The following is a 26,058-nucleotide window of genomic DNA, read 5'->3' as shown; positions in this document are numbered from 1 at the left end:
CAGACAACCCTCAAACTGCCTGTTATCACGAAACAAACTATGAAAGTAAGGAAAAGGTTGCAAGGTGCAGATTGGCTAATGAGCAGAAGACATTATCAAAGGTTCAAAGGAACACAGAAGACAAGGAAGAAGACTTCCTAACAACAAAACACTGTCACAATTCACTATGAAAGGTGACTTTGTAATTGCAGGGTGGAGCTTTGCTGTGCAGGAGGCACACAGAGAAATCAATAGGAACATACAGAATTAGATAATGGAGTTAAATAGGAGCGTATTTTTGGAAACCATTGTTTGTAAAAATTGCAGTTCTCTCCTACTGCATTCACCTCAGTCTTCGAGTTATCAGCTATGGTTCAAATATCACCAGCAGACCCTCAGCCACAATTCTTTCAGTCTGTTCCAGAGAACCACATCCTGTGTTCATTTCTCTGACACCCAAATAAATTATGTCATGTTGTTTCAGCTTCCAACAAGTAGTGGTGGGACCTGTGAGAAAAGGCTAATTGCAGAAATTTTCTAACAAGTCCACGCAGACAGCTCCTTAATTTGTAGACCTGATCTCTCAAATTAGTTATGTATGGCTAACAAAATTTATAATTTAATATGGCTAATAAAATTTATAATTAAAAATACATGTTTGATATATCCTATTTATTCCTGTCATTTAGCATTCACCATTCTATTTAAAATTAACGCAATTTGCAAAGCCAGTACCCACTAAGTGACCTAGAGGACTATCCTGTTAGTACTATACTGCATGGCACACCACAGAAAGCCACACAAAGAACTGAGGAAGGCATCCAAACAAGATCTCATTTCCTCAGCAAAAGTACAAATGATCTCCCTAAAATGCCTTCAGAGATTGTCATTTAGATAGTCTCATCTACTGCTCAGAAATGGCAGAAAGCCTCTTCACTGCCTCCAAGTTATGCTGGGTAAAACACAGCATGCAGTTACAATTGGGTTTGCTTAGTTGCCTCAGACCTTCCAGTTACCAATTGTCGATCAGCCTCTAGAAGACAACCCTCACTGTTATCCTACAGTTGCTTAGCTGAGAGTCAAAAACAGTTGTCATCTAAGTTTCATATGTCCAATAAATATTTTATCACCCATAATAACAAGGGGAAGCACAGTCTCCTAGAATACAGTGACCGACACCATTAATTCCTTCCAGGCCAGTTGTGCTTACCGGTCCCTCTTCTTTTCCTTAGAGGAAACAGGTGAAAGTCTTTGCAAATTCTCATCTCTGGGCTGGTGGAATACAACAGCTGATTTGCTGATATCAAAGTTGTTAATAATTGACGATAACAACCAAGTGCTGTAAATCTCCAGAAGGGAATGTCCACATGCTGAATTGATGATAAGTATTCTACTAATATCCAGCAGCTCTGAAACGAGCCCTGCACAGAACTCTAAAAATATGCCTTTGGTTATCTTGAGACTTTGCAAGACTCTTTCACAAATCAGTGCTTGCTTTTCAGAAATAGCACTGCATAAACATGATGCCAGTGCAAGAGAAGTTCCTCCTCATTCACTTTCCACCTTGCTCGCACCTGCCTTTATTCACCTTTTGTCAACTTCCATCTTTCATCTACATCCCAACTGTGTTTTTCCAGAAACACATAGGTTGAAACCCACAAGACGGTACTTTTCCATTCTATTTGATCAAGGAGTTGCATATCAAGAAGGAATACAAGGAAGCTATACTACATGTAACTTCACGCAGCCTCAAATACATCCCTCACACGAACAATTTTTTTCTGGTTCTAGAAGACCGGTTTCTCTTTGTGCTGCTGTTAGCCATTAGCACTAGCCCTTCGAGGGTTAGGATGCATAAATGAGAAAACAGGGCGGTTTTACAATGATTCTGAATTTCAAGTATGAAAAAGAACAGAAATAAGGTGCAATATTCTATGAATATTAGGATTTCCCCATGCAGCACAGTCTAACACCTACTGCTGCCTCTTGTTCTGGTGCAGCAAATGGTAGCATTTTCAGCAGATGAAGCTCATATGTTTTCTGCCCCCAGTTCAGACAGAAACACTTGTCCTGACCATTTGCTGCCAGCAACTTTAAACCAAAGAAACATAACTTAGCATTACTGTGTGACTGTGCAAAGATAATTTTGTGTTCTGAATAAGTAATTTGTGACCACATTTCTTCCTTCCCTTTATTTTTCAGGATGATATAATATCTTGTATCTAAATTACAAATTTAGTTTCCTTTTCACTAAATGTTCTCAATTTCCATTCCCATGAGCTGTGAAACAAGAAAAAAATAAGGGATCGCTTACATTTAACAGCTTTGTTTCCAATCTTGCAATATTTTTTAAACAAAGTGGAGAAAACAGCAGTAAGAAAAATACTGTCAAGGTTATTGGTATTCTTAATTTAAAAACCCTTCAGTCTTTCCTGTTTTGAATTATAATTAGCGTTACAAAGCATGTACAACAACTACAGGCCATGACAACAAAATTAAAATTTAAACTTTTCAATGGCATCTACAATAGGTGAGTGGTGATGCTCTATATTAAATCAGGAAAATTCCAGATATTTTTGTTCTGATACAGACATGCATGACTGAATCTTAGAGTATGAAACCACTGGTTGCAGATTTCTGAAGGACTATTAGTAAAACTATTTTTTTGTATAACTGGGAGATACCATTAAATGGAAATGGCACACAGAGCAATAAACAAATTTCCTACACAGATGTGTATGCTTATCCAGCAGTGTGCTTCTAAACCAGAAGTTCCTAATTTCCTCAACTGTTCTGCAGTAAAAAATGAAAGATATGATCCTGATACGATGCTGCATAGCGGCAGGATAGTTTTCATCTACAATATGCTCAGGTCATTTATAAACATTAAATAAGTAGCTATACTAAAATGTAACCTCACCATATTTAATATTATAAAAGTTACTAGAACATCACCTGAACGTTTTTGATCTAAGAAACCATCACAAACTAAAGACAACAGGAAAATCAGTCTCTGCAGCAAGCACTTCAGTATTTTCTTTCTTATCTTACAGATGACAAAATGGAACAGACAGAAAAGGAAGCAAAACTACAAGTTTTTGATGATCAAACAGTAGTAATCACTATCAGATTAGAATGATAACATATTGTGCTCACTTTTAATGAATTTAAATGGTTTTACAAAATACCAAATGGTTAAAGATCAGGCCCAACAATATTTATGCAAAAGCCTTTTAACCCCGTGTTTTCCTTACAGAAGTCAGATATCAAGGTACGTTTTTGACACTTTACTAACAAAAGAAATTATTTACCTTAAAATGAATGTGATTCTTCAAGAAGTGCCCTAAAGATAGTCTTCTGTGTTAATATATATCAAAACCAGTGGTTTTAACTAGCAAAATCCGTTTATTCCATTTATTATTAAACGTTTGTATCTGTTTCCTTACTATCACAAAAATTTTAAGCAGCAGAGCAAATCCAAATCCTCCATATACCCTTTAGCCAGTCAGAATACAGATGGAAGTTTTGAAACAATGACAAATAAAAGTGGGTTGGAGCATTCCCCAGCATTCAACATCAGAAAAACAAGTTACTGTAAAAAGCAGCAATTGCTTCTTATCTGTAGATTTGCCTGTACAGATGAAGCCCACTTTGTGATTAGCTAGGAATTAGCATCAGAAGGCATTAGTCTCATATGTCAGCTAAGTGGCCACCTGCAAAACTTTCCCCCAAATACCTCTGCCTCAAGCTAATGCCCAGTTCATCAGGGATACATTGTGAGTTTTCTTTTTACAAAACAGGATGTGTATGAATAAAACCTGCAAGACAGAAACAATTCAGAAGTGGACGGCATGACTTGAGTTGGACGATAACTTGCTTTCCCCAGCTGCCTACTCCTTCCAACATTTTCAGCCAACAGGGGGTTGAGCTGCTCGCAAATCAGCTTTAAACTGCACTCTACAGCATGGTGTCACTCTGACATAACGTCAGCTGAATAGATCCGTTCAACCTCAGCAGCTGTCTCAAGCTAAAATTTTTCAGTTCATGTATTGGATTACTTACACTGATTCAAATAGTCATTGCAAATGGCTATAATGACCTAACGTGTTACTGTCCTCTGCTGAAGTTATTGCATCCACAGCTTAGCTGGCAGAATGAATCATCTGCAAGCTCTTAAAACATTTCATGTAAAGATATGTGGATCAGCTCAAATTACACTCAGCAGCACTTCAGGCTGTTAGCTGACATTGCATCGAGTGAACAAGGGAGCTTTCTAATTGTCTGTCCTCCTGGCTCAGCAATGAGGGTAAGAAACTTAACTGAAGACTAGTAAACAGTTTAGAAAACCCAAAACATCCAGTCTGCCACAGATGATTTTGCAATATTTTTTCTCACTGCAATCTGTACAAGTGAACTGGTTTTGTTATCCAAGAATGTGTAGAGATACCACTCATCGAATTCTTCCATAAGGCAGTTTTATCAAGGGAGAAGGCACACCTTTTCTCAAGATACCTTCAGCAACATTTCATCAATTCTCTGAATAGTTTCAAAAATGTTTCTCTACCTTTCTGTACCCTTAGAAAAATGCTTCCCCACAGAAGACGACGATATCTTATTTTCCTGTTGTGTAAGAGACTTACTATATCAAAAAGATTTAAATGGTGTGGGATTTGAGTGATCTAATTGACCATTCCTATCCATGGAAGCCATGAAGGATGTTGCTTGAGAGACCTCACAGACCACTTTGCACCCTATACAGAGACACTAAAGAATCTGGTGTCATTCAGAGCTCATGCATACCCCAGAGGATTCTGATGACCAGAAAACCACAGCTGCACTTCAGTTACATCTCTTTTATTCATCTATACAGATTTTAAAAGAGTACTTATTATAGTGACACTAATTAAAAATAACAAAGAAATAGCACTCATCTGCCAAGATTATGAGTTACCTGTGAACACGGAAGTGTTAAAAAGTGAACTATTATCACATATTCTCATCAATATGATCCATGAGCTCAGCAAATCTTGAAAAATGAACAGGATTACTTTGTATTTTAAAAACATTTAAGCCTCACAGTACAGATAGAATATGTAAGGTTTATTGTTTCCATATTAAGGTCAGGTAAACAAGAATAAAAAGATGGCGTCAGCTAACAGTCAATCAACTTTAAAGAAAATAAAAGAAACCCTCCAGATTTTGAGTTTAACTATTGTTATTGGCTTCACTACAATTGATGGCAATATGATTTTCACCACTCCAAACAGGTAATTGTTTCACTTTTACACTCTGTCAAGTTTACACATGATTCTGGGATCCAATGGCTTTGTATCCATGAGCTTCTTTTTTTGCCTTTTTTTTAAAAAAGCATTAAATGGGATGAAGTCTTTTTAATCCCAAAGGGAATGGAAGTGCTCAAACAAATGAATTTCTAACCATTATTAAGACTAAACTGTGATTAAAGTTTTGCTTGTGTTTTGCTTCATTTGTTTCTCAAGGACTCCTGACTCCTCAACTGTTCCCTTAGGTCCCTTTGTCTGTTTAGATAAGATTGAAACACTCATTAGGCTCCCTATGTTAATCACTGATAGCAGACTCAAGGCCTTCAGTGGACACTTGGGCAACTCCTAGAATGAGATAAGGGGGGCTCTAACAAAGAGACACAGAAACCCTATTATACAGAAACTGATTCTGCTGACTTACAATGGAGATACCTGGACTTTACTTCACAGTGTATGCTGTGAAAGAGGATCAACTAGCGAACACCATGAAGACTACTTACTTCCTACCTCAACCACCAAAGACCTTCACCCTATTTTTACTAGGCATGCTTGGATTATGCAAATGAATTCTGGAAACTCATTATCATAAAACACCCCTTTCTAGGAAATCTAATGAATATGTATGAATTGTGTGTATGTAAATTGATGTCCCTTGCTAATTCTAGGGAGTCCTTATGGTGGAGAATCCCCAGGGCGACCCCAGAGCCACTAATAAAAGAACACCTGCTTAACAGTTATAGTGTATTCTGTTAATTGCGCTGTTTCACCACCACGTGGCCAAGAAAAGTTTTTGTTTCTTCAGATTTGCCTGAAGTCGGTCAGAGAAAACCTTGACTTGGGGGGAGTATCTGTTCAGTTAAGTAAGGCTCAATTGAGTGACACTACCTAGTTGGGTAGCAGCAATAGTTTGTTAACAACGACCACAACCATCTTCCAGCATCTACCATTTCATCTCTGCCCCATCTCCGACTGACTTTAAAATGATGACACCCAGGTTGATTTAGCCTTGTTTATATGTGGTAACAACCCCTAATACCTGTTATGTAACAACTATTCCACAATGGCCTGCTTGCGTGGACAGTTTTATTTCACATGAAGGGTGACTTTGTGTGGTTTGAGGTGGATTAAGCTAAACCACAAAAAGGCATTCTTCGAGAAGAACATGTGTCCACAAGGCAAGTCAGTGCAGAATAGCTACTGCATTTTAAATTAACATCCAAGCGTATTTCACAATAGCTTCACTTAACAATTACTTAACAGAAGACACAATGGTGTGTGTGTGAATATAAGGGTTAAAACAGTAAACTGCACGATTGCTGTAAGCACCTTTCAGGATAACTTTGTGGAGGAAACAAAGTCACCCTGGGCTAGGCAAGAGAAAGTGGGGTTGTACAGAAATTCTGAAAGCCCATTTAATGTGTTGGGGTTTGGGTCGGTTTTTTGTTGGTACTTTTATAAGATATCTGAAATTATACCGTCATTACATAACATATGGAAAAAATTACACATACCTTTTCCCTACTTTTCTTTCAATTATTACTAGCCATTGAGATACACTACTTCTAAATTAACAGGGAGTTCTCCATTAATACTTCATCATCTTTTCCTGTTCGCTCATATAATAACATTGGTTTCTGAAATAACTATTTCTATAATTGTGCTGCTCTCTTCTTACACAAGTATGTGGCAAGTCAGTATTCATTCATTTTAATGCAGGCCTTCTACATACAAAATATGCCCACGTGAAACTATGGGGACAACTTCCACCCCGAAAACTTACTTTCAGTGACAGGTAAGAAGTTGACCTGTCATTAGCCCAATTGATACAAGTTGGAAAACAAAAGTATGGTGGTATAAATCCCTTATTAAAATACCTCTTTTTTTTGTCCCAGACCATCCCAGTTCCAATGATGTTATTACAACTAATGTGAAATGCAAAGTTTCGTATATTATGGTGGCATAACTATAAACAATTCACTTCAGACCTGTATTAAAGCGCTATGGGCACAGCTACAATAGAAAGGCTTTACCTGTCTTTATGTGAGAGGCAGAATACAAAGCCATCGGGATCATTAGTCTGGAAGAGTTTTTCCAGTCTTAAGCGGTCACTTTAAGCTCCGCAGTAACTCCCACCGACTCGGTGGCCACCTCACAGACCTGTTTGCCTTTCCAGTACGGCGAGTCACTACAACGTAAGGCGAGTACACGGGGTCGGATTAAGCAGGAGCAGGACCTCAGCCCAGGAGGGCTCTGCCTCTTCAGTTATTCATCCTCCTACAGCCTGTTCTTGAAGTAAAGAAGCCTCTTCATCTGTATCCGAGCACAGCAAAAGTACGTGCATAGTAAATACAATATTATATTGCCCACAACAGCGACTTGACCGGAACTTTAGGAACGGCTATGGCGCAGCCTTATCCCCCGGCTCACGCCAACGAGCAGACCCCCTCGCCCACCACAAGGAGCGAACATCTCTCAGGGTCACCCTCACAGAAAAACCCCAGACGCGCTGCGGCGCCTTTTCCCGATCGCCTCACGCGATCACCCGCCGTCACCTCGCCCCCGCCGGGCCCCGCGGCGGGAGACGGCGGCCCACAGCCTCACCGGCGAGGGAAGGCGAAACCAGGCCCCTCCCGCGGCGGGGAGGCCGCTGGCGGGTTGCAGCCCCGGGCGGCGGCCGAGGGCCTCCCTCCGGACCGTCCTGCGGGCCCACCGCCTACCCCGCCGCTTTAAGCGGTGCCCTTGGGCCTTTCCCTGTTTAAGAGCTGCGCGCATGCGCACGGGGGCCGGGGCGGGGCCGCCAGTTTGACCCGTGACGGCCGTACTGGAGCGCTCGAAGCGCGCCTCAAGGTGAGCGGGAGCGCCCCGCGGCCTGGCCCCGGCACCGAACCGTGGGGCGCGGCGGGGCCTCGGGGTTGGAGCGGTGGTCGCTCTCGTCCCCGCCGAGATGAGCGTGCCCTGGGGCCAGGTGTAGGACCGGGAGGGCCTGCGGCCTGCTTCGCTTGGAGGGCAGCTTGGCAGGGCCCTCCAGAGGGGCAGGGCCCCTGTCTTCCTTCCGGGGGGTTAGCGCGCAGGGTAGGCGGGGGCAAGGGTTTGACGTTTGGAGGAGACTTGGGATTGCCCTGAGCTCAAGAACAGGGGCGTGAATTGCGCTTTACTGAGCCCCCGCATCAAGCTGTGGCCAGGGATGAATGGAGGAATCCCTTCCTCTGGGATTCCTCCTCAGCACCCACGTCAGGGCTGCTTGTGGTACGTAAATGTGAACATCCATCTGTGCTTCTGACCTCTGGGTTTCCCTCTCCTACATTATTCCATCTGTGGTTTCTGAAACTGGTATTGAACCATCTGCAGGGCAGTCTCCAGGGGCTCTTCCACCCTTGACAGCAGTGATTTCTAACTGGGTCTTGGGTCACACCTAGGAAAGTGGGTAATTGGTATGCTCTGGGATTGCTCCAATCTGTGAGTTTGTGTACTGCATCACAGGCTTCTCGGGAAAATATCAGGTGTTTCTTCTGCTGAAGGGATGCTTCTTCCTTTCTGGCAGCAGTCTGCAGTCTTGTGTTCATTCCTGACTTGACATTCTGCTAAGAAAAAATAGGCCTTGTGTCTTGGTATTTTTAAACAGTTTTCAGCAACTAATACAATGCAACTGTTTGTGATTTAAAAATAAAAAATACCCAAGAGGTTGTACCCAAAAATTTGCAACTTTTTTGACACCTATATCTGAAACAGTAAAGTTTATACAATCCTATTGTGTGTGGATACAAGTGTGTATATCTACTGGAACTTTTGCTCTCTGTGTCAGTCAAATTTGATAAAAAGCTCAAAGATATTAGGCTTCTTGGAATATTAAAAAAAAAGAAGAAAAAGATGGCTGGTTCAAGATCCTACTACTATTGGATTTCTTTTTCACCCGTTTCTTTCTTGAGGGAAAGATTGCAGCCTGCCCTCAACCACTACAGTGTGTCAGGGAATCCACATGGAGAAAACACGATGGGAGGAACTTCACACCAGAGAATTTGGTGATGGGTCATGCTTCATTAGGAAATCTGGATTTATTAGTTTAGTTCATGAAAGTACTTTTTATAGCATGCATTTTTCTCTATTCGTGACAGTATTGATTCTGGCTTCTACTTTTTGAAAACTTGAGTTGGCGATTAATTAACACTGCTCAAATGTAGAGAGGTCTTCAGGGGAATGGTAGAGACTTTGGTGCCTAATCCATTACACTTGCTTTTTCATTTCCATTCTCCTCACCTTGCCAGTTATCATTTTCTGGTTTTTGCCCAGCCATTCCCTCTCAGTTTGCTTGGTTCTGTCTCATCATTCCCAGTTTCTCTAGTTCTCCCTCATTCTAGTTTTCATTCCCCTTCTTCACAGGCCTCTAAGTCGCTATGCTTGCCATGTTTCTCTGTTCTCACAGATTCCTAGTGCCTGTCCTTACCATCTTTCTTTCCTGCATGTTCCTCATTCAGAGTAATTCTTCCCTGAAGTTTCTTTCTTTGAATTTCCTCTGAGGATTCTTGTTCCAGCTTTTTGACACTGCAGTTTCAGAAGACTTCCGGTCTTACTTGTCCTCCGTTTAGATTGACTGCCTTCTTCCTCCAATGCTGCACCTGGCATGGGCAACAACTTGGAAGCAGGTGAATCGTTTTGGCAAAAATAGGTGTAACTGAAAACGGTATCTTCAGGCAGTCTCAGAAACAAGAAGTTCTAGGAACCAAGGCCAGGAGAAACAAACAAACATTTTAGCACTGAGGAATTTATTTCACATTTTTAAAAGGAGTTGTCGTGTGTGTCTGCAGAAATGGGAAAAAACAGTCAAGGGGAGGAAGAGATAAAAATAAAACTGGGCTAAAACATACTTGAGACTCCCTTGATGGTACTGCTGATGTGCTGCTTAATGCTCCTGTTGTATTCACAGGGTGGGTCAGGTGATTTTGGCGTAGAATGATGATGTTAAAGCTTGTAATTAATTTTTACTCCACGCTTCACACTAGTATTATGCATGTATCAAAAAGGATTATGTATATGATAAAAATTCCCTTTATTTCACTTAAAAATCTGTTCTCTTTCTCCAAAAGCTTTCCTCGGTTTACAATGTTAAAGGATGGTGCCTCTACTTACTTTCTTTAGTCACTTCTGTATTATTTATAATGTGAGGTTCTTAACGATGTTATGATATTAGTGTGAACGTTTGCTTGTGTAATGGTGTCCTGGCTTCCACTGTAGAGTAAGTGCAGTCATATTTAGAAGTAAATGTCCATTTCCAGTGTTGTGTTTTACTGTGACAGCTGCCATAGAATGAGTGACGGTTCAGCTGCCAGCCTTGCTTTCTGTCCACCCACTTGCAGTATCTGGAAGATCTTCAAATTGAATTAGTACACAGGCTTCTCAACCAAAAGCTGTGAAAATGACCTGGGAAATCAACAGCATTTTTGTTCCCTTAGAATGTCATGCTTTCAAAGAAGTAATCTAAACTTAGATTGTATACTTTTTCCACTCTTATCTTTCTAATGCTGCTCTGTATTGCTTTTTCTTTAATATATTAATATAATTGGCTTTTTTCTTTAAAGAACTCTTATTTTTTTCCCGCACTATCATAAAAAGCAGATATTTCAGGTATGTGTTAGGTACAATAAAAATGCTTTTCATCATCTCTTTTCTTGTTCAGATTGTGTTTTTGTATTTGTATAATACAGGTATTTAGTTTCAGGATAACAAAAATTGAGTCAGCAGTTTTGATAGTGGGCCTTTCTGTATGTGGGCATGAGCTGTACAGCAATTCTGCCTGCTCTGTATGGGTTATAAACAGTGAATCAAACCTTAATGCCATGGATAGATTTGAACTGAGTATGAATAGTATATAGAGGAATGACTTGCCCAGATTTCATGTGAGCTGTCAGATTGCTGTTAGTTTATAGTCACTGCATTCTTAACTCATTATTTCTGCACAGAGCAGTTTCATTAGGGGTTATAAATTTCAGCCAAGTTCTGTATGTGCACAGATTGTTTGCTGGAGTATGGTTGTCCTTTTAAATAGCACTGGGCACATCTGACAATTATAAAACGCTCATTGAATTAGCACAGATTCTCAGTTCTAAGACAATTGCTCTGGGGATAACAACTGTACCACTTGAATGTAATTTTGTTAGGTAAATGTTATCAGTAGGAATTGGGAATTTTGTTCTGAAAAAATACTTTGTAAGAGAAGTACAAAGTGATGTGCCCACAATCACATAAGAAGTCTGAGTACGATGCTGAACCCAAGATCTGCCAAACTGTATCTTAGGCCATTCTTCCTGTTAGGGTTTTACATGAGTATATTCCAGAGATTCTATCAGCTATTTGGGTATAAAAATGGATTTTTACTACCCTCTTTAACTATTAACTCCTGTATTTTCAGTGCTCATTTTTTGTTTTTAAACTGTAGCTAACAACTTCATCAAAGTGTGGGTTTTTTTGTAGGATGGTGTTCTACATTGTTCTGTCCTTAAAGAACTGTTCAGGTCACTTATTTTTCACTGATGTGGTGCTGTAAAGACACATTTGAGACCTATTTCTCGTAGTTTTTCTTGTAGCACCCTTAGGTGCTGAAGTACTCAAAATAAACTAACTATTGAATAATTTTTGCCTAATAAGTAGCTTTTCAAGTGCAAACACAATCAAATGTTAAACCTTTATCTGGTTTGTGAACGAGATACTTACGGTTTGAGTCAGTTGTGGGATTTAGAGGAGAGGGAAACACCAGAGATATGCCCATCTTCTCCTGATAACTTTTTAATTATCTTTTTCAGCACTCCAGGCTGTAGTTCTTGATGGTCTGTGAGAGCCATAACAGCAGAGACAGAAGGTTCTGTATTTTGCAGTGTTCAAAGAATAAAGTGGTGATGAGGTACTCTTTCTAGGTTCATCTGTTTAGCTTCGCTCCAATTTGCTGTTCTTGTCAGCAAAATAAACATAATAAAGACATCAGCTATCATGTTTCATTCCTTAATGTCCTTGGTTCTTGTGGAGGCCGGTTATTTATGGCACTCAGCTGAGAATAGTAGGAAGAACATCTTTATATTGTATTAGCTCTGAAAGCATAGATCATGATTTTTCTCTTGTTAAAGCTGGTTCATTCCCTGTTAATCACTTTGGCATCTCACAGTTACAAGAACACAGTTTTACAGATCTCTTTTAAACTGTTGAAATTCAAGGAGACATTTTTTCCGTAAAACAGATGAAATGGTGATCTAATTCTTTCTCATCTCTGGGCCAGACTATATCTTAGGAGAAAATGCGCTGCTACTCAAAAGACGTGCTATTTCATGTGAAACATACACAGCAGTGTCTTTTTATCATATACCTGCATGCTGCTATGCCTGGCATGTGTGCATGCTGTTGAGTTACACCTGACCTATGCATGCAAAGCTGCCTCGGTGTCTTTTAGGTGGGAACAGTGTTCTCAGTCAGCGCAGGAAAGCAAACCAAACGTGTCTCCTACAACCTGGTAGGGGGTGATGATGTTCTCTACAAGGAGCATGGTACATTATGATTTTCAGCCTTTCCAGAAGGTGCTACTGTGACATTGTATAAAATCACAGCTTTAACAAGATAAACAGGGAAACTATTCACAAGTTTGTTCATTTTACATTTGAGGTTGTTTCATAATGATTCTTGGGTATGGATGCTGAAGTTGGTGAGGCCTGTATTTCATCCCGTTTCCAAATTACTTATTGCTTTGCTGCATGTTCTTTTTCAAGAAAATCTATGTTCCAGCCCTTCAAACAATGTTTTCCTTTGTAGAAATCCAGCACAGAATTGCTGCAAAAGCAGGGATGATTATACAGAGAGTAGTGCTGAATTCACGCCCTGGTATGTATTTCTCTCCAATAAAGGAGCAATGTCTTTGTTATGGTTGCCTAATGCTCCAAAATGCTGACTTAGAAACAAACACTGTCTTAAGATACTGACATTTATATATCTTAATATTGCATGGAGCAATAAATAAAGTTTGTTGTGAAGTGGATTTCTTTAGTCTGTATATACAGATTTCTAAACTTTTTTTGGGGGGAAAAAAAGGGTTAATGCATAATATATGAGAAAATCTTAAGTGTAGGGACTCAAAAGCAAATAAAGATTAGCAAGCAATTGCTTTTTTAGTTCTGACATTAGTCATCTCTTAAAATGCAAAGAGAACAAAAAGTATTTTATTGCTGTTCATTTTTGTTTCCTTTTAGTAAATATTGAATCTTTTATTCCTCCTGTGTTTCAGAGTGTTTGTTTTTTAAATTTACACTGTTGAGGATTTGTTTACTTCCTTGCTTCCATACACATTCTCCTTGTCACCAATGTCAGCACAATATTTTGAATAGTGAGTTTATAAATTGTCTGTTGTAGAAGACCCACATGTGTGTATTAAGTTTTTGGGGGTGTATTGTGTGCTGCTTAATGCCAAAATAGTCCTAACAGGTAAGAAGTGTTGCATGACCTGCAAATAAGTCTTTCCTAATGCAAATCAAATGTTACAGCAGTAGCCTGCTGTAGTCGCCCAGTCAGTCTGACTTAAAACATCCGTGGGTATCTGGCTCTCCCTTTGTAGTGCCAGTGGTTCCAGTTGTCCGTTTGATTGGTCTGCTGCATGTGGTACCAACCTGAGGGCGAAGCCTCCAGTTCTGGGACTCTTGGCAGACGTTTCGTAGGTGATTTTGGGAAGCTTTAATTTAAGGAGGTCTGTCTGTAGCTGTGAAGGGATGCTCTTGCAGCATATGTATGTGCAGTGATAATTGTCTGTATTCCCCCTATCTCACTCAGTCAAAAAAGACTAAAAGGTGAGAGTTTAAAACCTGGTTCAAATTTATGGTCATCTCCTACTGACAAAATAGTGCATGATGTTTTTGTTATGTGAGAGAAATCCCAGTGCATGTCATTGTTTTGAAAGTTAGGAACTTTTCAGCACACTCTCATATTTTGAGAATGGGAACAACCCATTTTTTTAAAATTTTCCCTAGTTGTTCTTAAAAAATACATGTAGCAAACAGCATGGAAACTGCCAGTCAGTACAAGTGCCTGGTACTGGCCCAGGTAAGCTAAGCTGATAGATGAGCAGGTAATTGTAGTCTGTGACACAAAAGCCTGACAGTTGGTCAGTAGTTTTATACCTAAGTAAAAATATACCTTGACTTTGACTACTTTTTAAAAAAGGCTTTCCCATAATAATTAATGGAAGCTCTATTTTGATTAATTTATTTGTTTGATTTTAAAATGATTCTAGGTAAGAATGGAGTGCCAGTGGCTGAAAATTTCCGACTGGAACAAAGTGCAATAGCAGATACAATCCAAGCAGGACAAGTGCGTGTCAGAACCCTTTATCTTTCTGTGGACCCTTACATGGTACGTGGTGGACTTAGAGCTAAGCCAGCATTTGTTTTTAAAAATATCTTCTACTCTGTATCTGTCGTGATGTTTAACACCGAAGCTACCAATTGTAGGACAAATGTAGTCTAGTAAACTCTAGTATAGCTTAGTAATTCTCTTCATTCTGATGAATTGTGTCTGGAAGGAATTTGGCGTTAATGTGCCTGTGATATATATAGGAATATGACTTTATGGGACCAGAAGAGACTGAGCCCTGGTATACCATTACAGATTTGTTTGTATTAGCTTTTTCTGGACTTTGCCTTTTTTATATACATTTTACACCTTTTTTTGGCCATGGAAGAAAGTATTTTTCAATTGATGGGAGTGTGGATAGAGGAAGAATATTTCATGATGAAGCGAGATGTGACCAGGAAAGAAAAAAATGTAGACAAAACATGTAAATGATTCAAATTAAGTTTTGTTTACAAATGAAAGTTAGGTTTTCTCCTTAAGTGGGTGATGGCAGGAAAAAAATGTGTCAATACTTTGTAAACAATGCGAACAGAGAGAGAGTGTGAATGAAGTGATAACCAGCACTTGAACCTAATTTTGCAAAACTGTAGAAAACGTGGTTGGGAAAGTGGTGGGTTGAAATGGAAGTGAAGATAGGAGGAGAACCAGACACACCCAGTCAGCTAGTGTGTAAAAGTTTGCTTTAAAGAGAATTCTGGTCATTTGTTCCCTGCATAGGTGGAGATAGTAGAAAAGAAACAGTCTTAATTTCATGAAAGTAGGTTTAGCTTGGGAATTGATTAAAAGTTTAAGAATCCTGAAAAACTAACTCAGGCTACAGGGGGAGACAGAAAAAAAAGACCTCAGATTTCAGGATGTTTCATTAAACAGATCTCTGTCAGGGATGGTCTACATGGATTTGACAGTTCTTTAGTGCATGGGCATGGACTAAATGACTTGTGGGTGGTTTTTTCAATCCTGCGTTTCTGTGATTCATCCTGTTAAGGAATGGCATTTATACAGTTCTCATCAGACCCAAGCCAGTCATCTTCGGTTGCATGGCTGACTTTGAGACAGCATCTATAAAACATGTTGGCTTTGGTAACACTGCTGGAGGAGATCAGAATGGTTTGTCCTCCTTTTGTACTGAGCAAACAGAGAGGAAAGAGGGATCTAAGAAAAGACGATGAATATTTGGGGCTTATTGAGAGATTTTCGAGTATCCCTTTGTGTTTGAAGTTTCAAACGTGTCTCAGCCCCAGCTTCATTTGAACTCATAAACAAACTGTGTGTTCTACCAGAGCCTCTCATTAAAGCCTTGCCTTTCAGCGCTGTCGAATGAATGAGGATACTGGCTCGGATTACCTCCTGCCCTGGCAGCTGTCTGAAGTTGCTGATGGGGGGGGCATTGGGATTGTGGAGGAGAGCAAGCACGATAACCTTGCTAAAGGAGACTTTGTCATTTCCTTCAGTTGGCCCTGGCAGACAGTGGCAATTCTAGATGGAAGCTTGCTACAAAAGGTAATGGAAATGCAAACCACAGATTGTCACTATTTTCTTTTCCTAAACCTTTCTTTAAAATAGCAGCTAATGATACTATTTCTTAGTCAAAACCAAACCAATGTTACTGGAGCAACCAGTTCTCAGAAGGTGGATCAACTCACAGGTAGCAAAATCTGTATCAGTTTCTCTCTTAACAAATTAAAATGTAAATGCTTTTGTTGGTTACCAGACATGCCAGTATTATTTCAATTGTTGGATTTTTAATAAATTTCCCTGAAGCTGCTTCTGTTAATTCTGTTAATTATTCTATGAGAGTGTAGTCATAAGACATAAAAGACGTAAGGCATCATTATACATGTGTGTAGTCATAAGACCTAAAAGGCTTTAGATATATTTAATTCAGTTTACTTCATTAACATATGTTAGTGAAAGCTTTTACTTAAGATTTTACATCCACAAAAGAAAGGGTATTCAATATGAAGTCGAAAATGAGGTCATAACAGTGCATTACGGATATTGTGCTGATCATCCTTTTGTGACAGAAAATTATTGTAGTTTAAGAATGTGTACTTTCCAGTAAGCTCCTTCCTTAGGACCTTTTGCTACTGATCTGCAGTCTCTATATTTGATAAAATGATGCTATTTTATCTTTTATGCTAACACAGGGATAGTTCACCATTGCTGGAAACTTACCTCCCATCTGCTTTTTGACACTTCTGTAATTTAAGTTTTTTGTGAGTGACTTTGTTTAAAAACTTTTTCTGAAACTATGGAAATACTATCTTTGTTTCATTTTTTATAAACTTGTTGTTAGGGTAGAGCTAGTTTATAGATAGCTTGTCCCTAACGGTTGTAACTTGCCTGGTAAATATCCTGAGTTAGTCTTCTATCCTCAGACAATGAAATAGCAAACAGCAAAACTTCACCTGTGAAAAGAAATGAACAGCACCACGCGTTTCTGTTTTTTAGCTTGTTCCACAACTTGTAAATGGACACCTTTCCTACTTTCTCGGTGCAGCTGGCATCACAGGACTGACGGCCCTCTTAGGTATAAAGGAGAAAGGACATGTGTCTGTGGGTGCAAATCAGACAATGGTGGTGAGCGGAGCAGCTGGTGCCTGTGGCTCTTTGGCTGGCCAGGTAGGTAGGCTTAAGACATACAAGCATACTATGTTATCAAGTTTATCTTCTGAAACACACTGGTTAGTAAATGTACAGATAAAATCATTGTAAACATGAACAGGTATAACTCCATGGGAAGGGCCAGTTTCACAGATTTGGCTCAAACTCTCAATGAGAAAGATTTTGCGTGAAACTTAAGTTTCATGAAACTGGCATAGGAGAAAATGGCCCAAGGTGATTACTTGTCACTAAACAAAGTAGATGGTATAAATACATGTATTTACTATATATTTATATAGTAGTCTGCCATTTGAACCCAGTCTTTGAGTTGACTGGTGACTTTCATTTTTTTTTCTATATTAGAAAATAGTCAGTAAAAATATGTAGTAAACCCTATGTGTTGTGTCCCATGACATCCTCCGTGTTTTGAGATTTGCAGCCCTTTTATCCTGCTCAGCTTTGCAGAACCTGTTGTGGTATGTTTGTGTGTGTGTGTGTATGTGCATATCTACAAATACACACACCCACCCCACCCCCCATCTATATCCAAGCACAGTAGGTATTAAGCAAGCTTAAGACTTACTGATAAAGAGAAGCTATAAAGAAACAATGCATAAGCAAATCTATGAAGAATATATTTAAATCAATTACTGTCCAGTCTTTTTTGGCCTTTTATTAGCTGTGTTACCGTACTTGGCAGATGGTGATTTTATACTGTATTTGGCTCTCCAGTACTGCCAGTTGTTGGTGACTCCACAGACTATACCTCCTGCGGCCAGTGAGTTTGGAAAGATGGCAGATTTTTGTTGTATCTGCCCTTTCTCTAGGTGTGAGGAGGGAGTGACAAGAGGGAATTGTGTCACGTGAGATGGGAGCATGTGCTGAACTTTGCAGTCTGGTGCTTAGTGGGATGGGGGATAACTGTAACACCCCCCTAAGGCCCCCTTCCTCCCAGGGTACCCTTATGCAGACCAGTGATCTAACTTCTCCTTATTGTTTGGGGTTTTTTCTGTTTTTTTTTTTAACTGTGTGCTTGCAGATTGGCCGTCTGGAGGGCTGTTCTAGAGTGGTGGGGATTGCTGGCACAGATGAGAAGTGCTCCATTTTGGTCCAAGAAATGGGATTTGATGCTGCTATCAATTACAAGAAGGGGGATGTGGCAGAGCAGCTACGTAAACTCTGCCCAGGCGGTGTGGATGTTTATTTTGACAATGTTGGTGGAGACATCAGCGATACAGTTATAAGTCAGGTGATTATACCAGCTGTCAGGTTTATTCTAGTCATTCTCCTGTGTCTGTGTGCCCAGTTTTGGATTAATTCATACTGGAGACCAGCCTGCAATACAGCAGAGCAGGCTTTCCACTTCACTGATCTAAGCCAGGTGCTGATCTTGGTCTTGAGGAGAAATCAGATATTTGAGATTGGTGTTTGTCATTTGGACTAGCCTGGCAGTATACTAATAGAAGCACAATTTCTGCTCCTCGTCTCTCACTGCTTTGGCTAGGAGATTTGGTAATATTCTTAAAACCTTGTCTGTTAGTGTAGTAATCTTGTGTTTTGTCAGCTTTGGTTTTCTGGATTCACAAAAGACCAGCTCTGCTGGGCCTCCATAAAGACTCTTGACCAGCCCTCTTCATTGTTAATGTGAAACTACTCAGTCTGATGGCAGGGGGGCTTTGGTGGCAAGGCCATCTTTGGGAGCTCTCCAACAGCTGTTTCAAACTTCTTTGTCCTGTTACCCCTCACCTCCTGACAAAAAGGGCAAACAGTAAGATAAGAATTTCTTACATTGCTTGTATTTAATGCCTTTTAAAATTACACATAGGCTATATAGCATTTAGTTTTCCTCTATTACCCTGCATTTATGTATTTGAATGTTGTCGTAGGTTGAATGGGACTGCCTGCGATTTTCACACTCTTTTCTTGGAAATATGGCTGTAAATAAGGATACCCATGTGAAAATCTTGCAATATAATCTATTGAATCTCTGGAAAATTTAGTTTCTGAGACCAAGGAGTGTGTTTTTTCTCACTTTGTTCTGTCCCAAACAGATGAATCGGAACAGCCATATCATCCTGTGTGGACAGATTTCTCAGTATAATAAAGATGTGCCTTATCCTCCTCCACTGCCTCCTGACATAGAAAAAATACGGAAAGAAAGGAATATCACAAGGTACATTTCTCCTCCAGAACTTGTGACCAGGTTCCAAGTAGATTGCTTACATGATGTTGTTGCTCAGAATGTAGTCTGCAGATCTGCAATAGGCATGTGTAATTGGAACAAAATGTTGCCATAATAAAAAAGGAAATTATAATCACAACATCAGTAAATCCTTTCTCTTACATTTGTCTGTATTGGCATGAAAAAATGGGAAGGGATGTTGTTACACGTTAGCATAGTTGTCTGTTGTTATGCTTTGTGGTTGCTTGATTGAGTCTTGGAGTCTCTGACACATTCTTCAGTACAAGGGAAGGTGTTGCCATGGTTCTGTTCTCAGATGTTTTGCAGAGTGCCTTCTCCCCACGTGAGTAGTTCAGGCAGAGACAAAATCAAATATTTTTAAAGTAAGGATGCAGCTGATGCAGTCAAAGGATTGAAATAACATTTTTAGTATTTGAGGTTTTGGGGTATAATGGGATAATGGGACTGTAGGTGTGACAAATATATACAGGTAAAACATTGATTTTTGTTATGGGAATTGCTGAATATTCTGTCAGGATTCAAGTGGATCTAAGGCAGATCTTAGGAGCAAAGTTTTATGAGATTTTTCATTCATTGCATTGCAGAAATTTAGGGAGACTTTTGATTTCTGTGCAAATGGATTGACCTAATTAAAATTGTTTTCTTGTCCCTGTTGCTGTTGTCTGCACTTCTAAAAATGGATAAAGTACACCATGCACAGTAGAAGGCAGTGGAGAATTCAATCACTATGTTGCTACAAGTAATTATAATTTTTGATGATTGTTTCAGTTTCTCTTGATTACTACAGACAGCTCTGCCAGCAGGATATGCAAAATTTTGGGGAGCCTGAAAGTTAATTTATACTTGTCATCTAGCAGCAAGTCCATTAATTATTCTCCCTGCTCCATAAAAAAAAGGTAAAAAAATAATAGGAATTTGCTCACATTTTATGGACATTTGGTTGTTCTGGTGATATTACTTGATTTTTATTACTCTTCTTTCTGATACTTGAACAGAATTACGTTACTTGTCTAAGTCTGGTGTTACTGTCAAGCTCCCACTGCAGGGAGCTGTCTCAACAAGCTGGCAAAGCTCTGAGCGATGTCGCATTGTCATCAGTACTCATAACCCTTCAGTTTCAGTAATGCTGTTTCCTGAAAAGATTTATAAAGCTTTCAAAATATGCTTCCCAGCGTGTCTTAATTCAAGGCTCATTCTTTTCTTTCACAGGGAGAGATTCCTGGTGTTGAACTACATGGACAAACAGGAAGCTAGTGTATTACAACTCTGTCAGTGGATCCAAGAGGGTAAACTGAAGGTAAGGACTTTTACATTTAATTGATGCCTTTGATACTGTCTTCTCAGGTCATGGTCTGGCTACAGGAAGTCCAGTTTCTTTGTCCCTGGCTCTCTTACCGTACCTCAGAATTGAACAGATTTTCTTAAGAATGTGTAAGTATAATTGAAAGCTTATGGAGTAGCACTGTTTCAGTAGGTACCTGCTGAGGTTGGTGTAACTGTAGTATGACAGACTTTTCTGATTACATACCACTGATGTCTGTATTCTTTCTCTCAGCATAAAGTGCAAGTGCTTTTTTACTTAAGGGATCAGGCCTTCAGAAATATGTACTTTCAAACACCTGATTAGTTAGTGTCCTGAATGCTTTGGGGGATCTAGTCCGAAGTTTTGTTTCAAGCTCTATAATCATCATTTATTATTTTGTGATGCGTAGATGCTTTAGCCATCCTTTCCCTGTGTGGTCTGTCTAAAGTAGTTTTTGATTCTTCTGCTGATCAGCACGTTTTCCCGTGGAAAATCCTGAAACATGAAATTTTGTCAGGGAGAGGGATGTTCCAGTTCTGACTGTGGAATTAAATTACCTATATGTTCATCAGAAAGTAGTTACTCCTCTCCTCATGAAAGAATCTGGCCCAAACATCACTGTCCGTTGTAGCGAGAGATTTCTTTAGATTTTGGTAGGTTTTGTGGCAGTTTCTAAGAAAACCTTGTTTGAAGAAGGCTAAAAGGACTTGTTTGCATTGACAGGTCAGAGAGACCATGGTAGAAGGCTTGGCAAATGTTGGTGGTAAGATTTTTATACCATTTTCTGAGAATACTAATCTGATTAAATACAACGATGGTAGAGGTTAACTACCTCCTTTGTTTCATTTGGCAATTCAGATTTTTGTATTTTATCTAAAGCATGATTTTTATGTTATAATAGAGTTTTTTTCACAAGGTATTAAAATGTTCTGTGAAAAGATTATGTTTAAAAAAACCCACTGAATATAAATTTTGAGATTTTGTTTGTTTTACTGTTGGGGGGGAATTAACTGTTAAACTGCTACCTTAGCAGGTCAGTCATTCTGATCTTACAGATTTAAAGTGCTGCCCATTTCTTAGAACTTATGTGTAGGTAAATGTTATTTTGGAAACCTTGAACTTATACTTAAAAAAACCCTCAGTATCCTTAGATACTGAGTGCTTGTTATGGGATTTGCTAACAAAAATATCAATTGAAAAGTACACACAAGAAAGGGGAAAACAGTAGAGATTGTTAAACAAAGTAAAAAATAATTTATTGTAAAGGAACAAAAGAGCCTGTATCCTGTTAAAAAAGTCTGTAACAAAGAAAATATAAAAGTGAAGGGGGTCTTGTGATCCAGTGAGACATAGCCAGAGCGCCAGGTCATTCAAGATGTGCTGTAAGAATGCTTCCCTTTCAAGTAACAAGGAAAAGTATGATTTAGTCCATTCAGTCTTTAGTCCCACAAGATTAGAAACCAGCAGAATTAAGCAATAGCCAAATCTTACAGATTTAAATTTATTCTAGTCGTTGCTACTTACTGGTACGCATATGTATCTTGAAGGAATTTGATCAAATACAGCAGTCATATTTCATACTTTGTTTACTCAGAGATTTATTATTTTGCTCCAGCTTCCCACATTTACTGTACTATATAGAGCATTTATAAACCCTTTCCTTTCACAAAGGTTTGTGAAACCTACAGCATGTGTGGGCTCTCCAGACACATCTTGTATTTCTGTTTGGTATTTGTATGGCACATCACAAAAGCCACAAATGTAATCATTAACTTGTATAGGGCCAAACACTTGCTTACAAATCAGGTTTTTTAATTGTTACACAAAACTGCCCTTAGTAGTTTATTACAGACAGGGTTTCTATATCTTTTTCTTAATTTAGCATGTTATTAAGGATGAATATGTTTAGGTCCAAAACATTATCTCTCCTTTTAGGGGAGCTGTCTCATACATTTGTGTCTATAATTTTTTTTTTCTTTTTCAAAGTTACTTGGCACATTTTGCTTGGCACTAACTTATTTCATTATTTCTCTTGAAGCCGCTTTCCAGTCCATGATGAATGGAGGCAATATTGGAAAACAGATCGTCTTAGTTTCTAAGTAAAAGTCATTGCTTCGAGAAAAAGAATTGGATTCTATCTCTAATAGTGAGCAAGATTTTACTTAGGCTAATTTCCCTCTTCTTAAAAAAAAATTACATTGTTATGTATGTACTGAAAGCAGAGATTCTGGGATGCTAATAAACTAAATAGAACTGGAGACACGAATGCAATCATTTGTAGTAGAAATGAGTTATATATTCTTTGACATGATTTTGACAGTTGCCAGCTAGCACACTTGCAAATATTTCATGGGTATGGTTTGAAAGTTAGAACATCCCAGGAACCATTTCCAATAAGCAGTTTGTATGCAGCCACCTAGTTTTGGTCGTTAGAAGAATTTACTAGTGGAGATGTGCACCATTCCCATGCTAGTTGGTTTCAGTGCCCAGGAACTTCTCTAGGAATTTTTAATTTAGTAGTGTAAATTTGCCCTGACAGTTCAATCAATCTGGCTAATCATGTTAGAATTTAACTGTTCTTGTTTTTACAGATAATTGCAATGAAAAATTCCATTTCTGGAGTTCAAGGTCTCTAATAACAAAGCTATTTCCATTTTGCCATCTGGAACAATTCTCCACTGATCTGCCTTGTCCATTTCTCCGTATTGCATTATTACATCTCCTATTTTCAGAGCACTTGAAACCTAATTCATTTACAGTTCCATCTGCATGCGTCCTGAGACTTCCATCAGAGATAGGTTAGGGGTAGGGTGAACCTTATGTATCCTTCTCAGATCTTTGCATTCCAGACTTAAGTGAAGTTTTCTTCTTAGAATTCCTTTTCTAAAATCTACTGTATCTTATTCTTATGATAATCTCCCCGATTTCACTAGTTTTTCTGGTTTTTACACCTCTCCAGGGTGACAGACAAAATCTCAAAACAGGATGCCTGATGACAGAAGGTAACTTTGTGGACAGTGACCTTCTGTTCCCTTAGTAACTTATCTTGGCTCAAAATTCTTGGTCTAACAATGCACTTTTACCATCTCAGTGGGGAAACTTGAACAACAGAGTCACCGTTTCCAAGTTTGACTAGCATAACCCCAAGCCATGTGGGACTGATGAAATTGTGTGTCTTCAAAGGCAAGGAACAGAAAAGGGAACAGATAATTATCTTAGACATGAGAATTCCACTGCTATATACATTTAGGGACGTTAACACATTTATTTAGAGAATAGGATTGTTCATGACACGTTCTGATTTATAGGTGATTGGGTTTTGGTTTTAATTTGTTTGCCTTTAAGAGAAGTGCTTCCAACAGCAGGGTCATCTGAACTGTCCAGAGAATGGATTATGTAGATCTGCATGAGTCACTACCTAGGCCTAACTAAATGGAATCCAGGGACTAGGAAGGAAACACCATGCAAGAAATTTGGCATTATAAATCATTTTGCTTGCTGTGGAAAGAAAGATAAGTATCAAAATTGCCTAATATGGTTGTAAGCAGTATGAAAACAATCCTTTCATTTCCTAGTGCTGGTCCTGAACGAAGGAAGCATGCAGTGACAGATGCCATAAACGTTGAGGTAGAGAAAGACACCTGCAGTATAGCATTAGATGGTCTAAAATCTTCCAGTATGCATTTTTCAACTGCAAAACTAGTGACTGGATCACTTTCAACTAGATTGCAAATCCAGCATCAGCATAACTAACTCAAGCAGCATTGATAAGTGTCACACTGAGATAGAAACCAAAATTTTTATGCAGTAAAATCAGTATGATCAGAGTTGGCAAATGAAGACAAAGCAAGAGGTGAGTGAAATTCTGTGAATTCCTGCATGTTGACTGTCTATGGATGGTAACTCAGTTGTGACAGTTAAGCAATGCAGACTTGTAAGGTTGATAATTCGTATGTATATTAAAATGAGAGGCAGAAGGAAGTGCAGTGATCCTGGGCATGTCTCTAGACTTGGATTCCTGTCACGTCAGCTGAATTTATTGAGGAGGGAGCTGATGGGAATACAACCTTTCCAGCTGTTCTGCTGAGTGTGCTGATGTGTCCGTTGTCCCTTTTCCTTTCTTTCTTCCCTCCCACATGTTCCCACATGCATATGCCTGATGGGAATATTCACCGTCAGCCTACACACCCCGTATAATGCACTCAACTTCTGCCAGGCAGCAGATGAGCCTTCGTGCACTTTAACATACTTTATCTTTCTGAATAAACATCCTCATCTTATAGATCGTTCCTAAAGCAAATACCTGAATGCAAAAGAAAACAGCCCACTCCACCTACATGACCAAGCAACTCCACATCCCCACAGCAAAGCTGGTTTTAACCTCAGACTCCCTTTGTACTGCTCCTGAAAATTGTTAGTGATGCAAGAGTATTTTTACAAATGAGACTTACCAGTATTGCTGTTCCTGCTGAGGTGAAATAGTACCTGTTTTCATTAGGAACAGAAAGTCTTCCATTGAATTTGTGGGGGTTTTTTGTGTGTCTGTCTAATAGTGCATAACTATATATGGTGCTTTTTGGGGCATGGTGTCACCATGGTGTTTTCCTGTCTTCTTCCACCTCTGAAGGCTAACCTCTTCCCACACACAAGTTTCAGTGTCCTATAACATGCATTTCTCCGTATTTGGCTTCCTCCAGTCTATCAATTTTATTTCAGTTTCAACAGCCTGTTTTGAGAAAAATGACTTTAATTCTTAAAACTGAGGACCATTCTTTTGTTTTATTCCAGCCTGCTTGGAAGGAAGTGTATCATAGGGTAGTATCCAAAGCAAGCTAATGAAATACCTGTATATTTCAAAAGTGGCTTCAGCTATGAACTGTGGTGAGTTTGTGCTGTATGAATGTAAGAAAGCAATTGTAATGATAATCATTGCTGAAAAGGTGTTAAAATGTTTTCCTTTCATATGGTATCGGTAGAGGCCTCAATCTGATATATTTGTGTTTCCAGAGTTGCATTTGTTTGTCCAAAGCACATATTCTGTACTTTTGAACACTGTTTGCTGAAGAGCTACTCCAGAGAGAGCTCATCTTTGGCACTGTGAGTTGATACACCTTGCAGGAATGACAGTCCTCTAGGAAGTTATTTTTCACATCTGAAATAAAATTATAAAATTCCCAGCACTATTACAGCAATTGCTTAGTAATCCACACAAGTCATAAGCCCATTAAGAGTTGATGATGTGAGGCATGATCCAGAGTGAGATCATGCTGAGATACTGATTCTTTACTGTAATAAAGGCAGCTGGATTGCAG

At 39.2% G+C, this 26,058-nt stretch overlaps 1 protein-coding gene across 5 annotated transcripts; it reads left to right on the top strand.

The window, feature by feature from the left end:
* The first annotated feature begins 8,040 nt into the window (after nt 1-8,040).
* PTGR2 (prostaglandin reductase 2) lies at nt 8,041-23,004 on the top strand. 5 transcript variants are annotated; one of them, XM_074909614.1, is made up of 10 exons: nt 8,041-8,108; nt 13,050-13,118; nt 14,518-14,636; nt 15,945-16,136; nt 17,088-17,258; nt 18,280-18,489; nt 19,292-19,413; nt 20,653-20,740; nt 21,470-21,509; nt 22,785-23,004. In XM_074909614.1, exons 2-10 carry the CDS (start codon nt 13,082-13,084, stop codon nt 22,847-22,849), a joined length of 1,044 nt encoding a protein of 347 aa, XP_074765715.1. In that variant the 5' UTR covers nt 8,041-8,108; nt 13,050-13,081; the 3' UTR covers nt 22,850-23,004. The 5 variants fall into 5 exon arrangements, with proteins under 5 accessions (XP_074765715.1, XP_074765718.1, XP_074765717.1 ...); XM_074909612.1 differs by lacking the exon at nt 8,041-8,108 and adding an exon at nt 8,379-8,507; XM_074909615.1 differs by lacking the exon at nt 8,041-8,108 and adding an exon at nt 12,102-12,153.
* The last annotated feature ends 3,054 nt before the right edge of the window (nt 23,005-26,058 follow it).

This window comes from Athene noctua, chromosome 6, assembly GCF_965140245.1.
Source record: "Athene noctua chromosome 6, bAthNoc1.hap1.1, whole genome shotgun sequence".
Classification (NCBI taxonomy): domain Eukaryota; kingdom Metazoa; phylum Chordata; class Aves; order Strigiformes; family Strigidae; genus Athene; species Athene noctua.
Note: the sequence above shows the minus strand (reverse complement) of the source record. Positions and strands in the feature narration are given on the sequence as shown.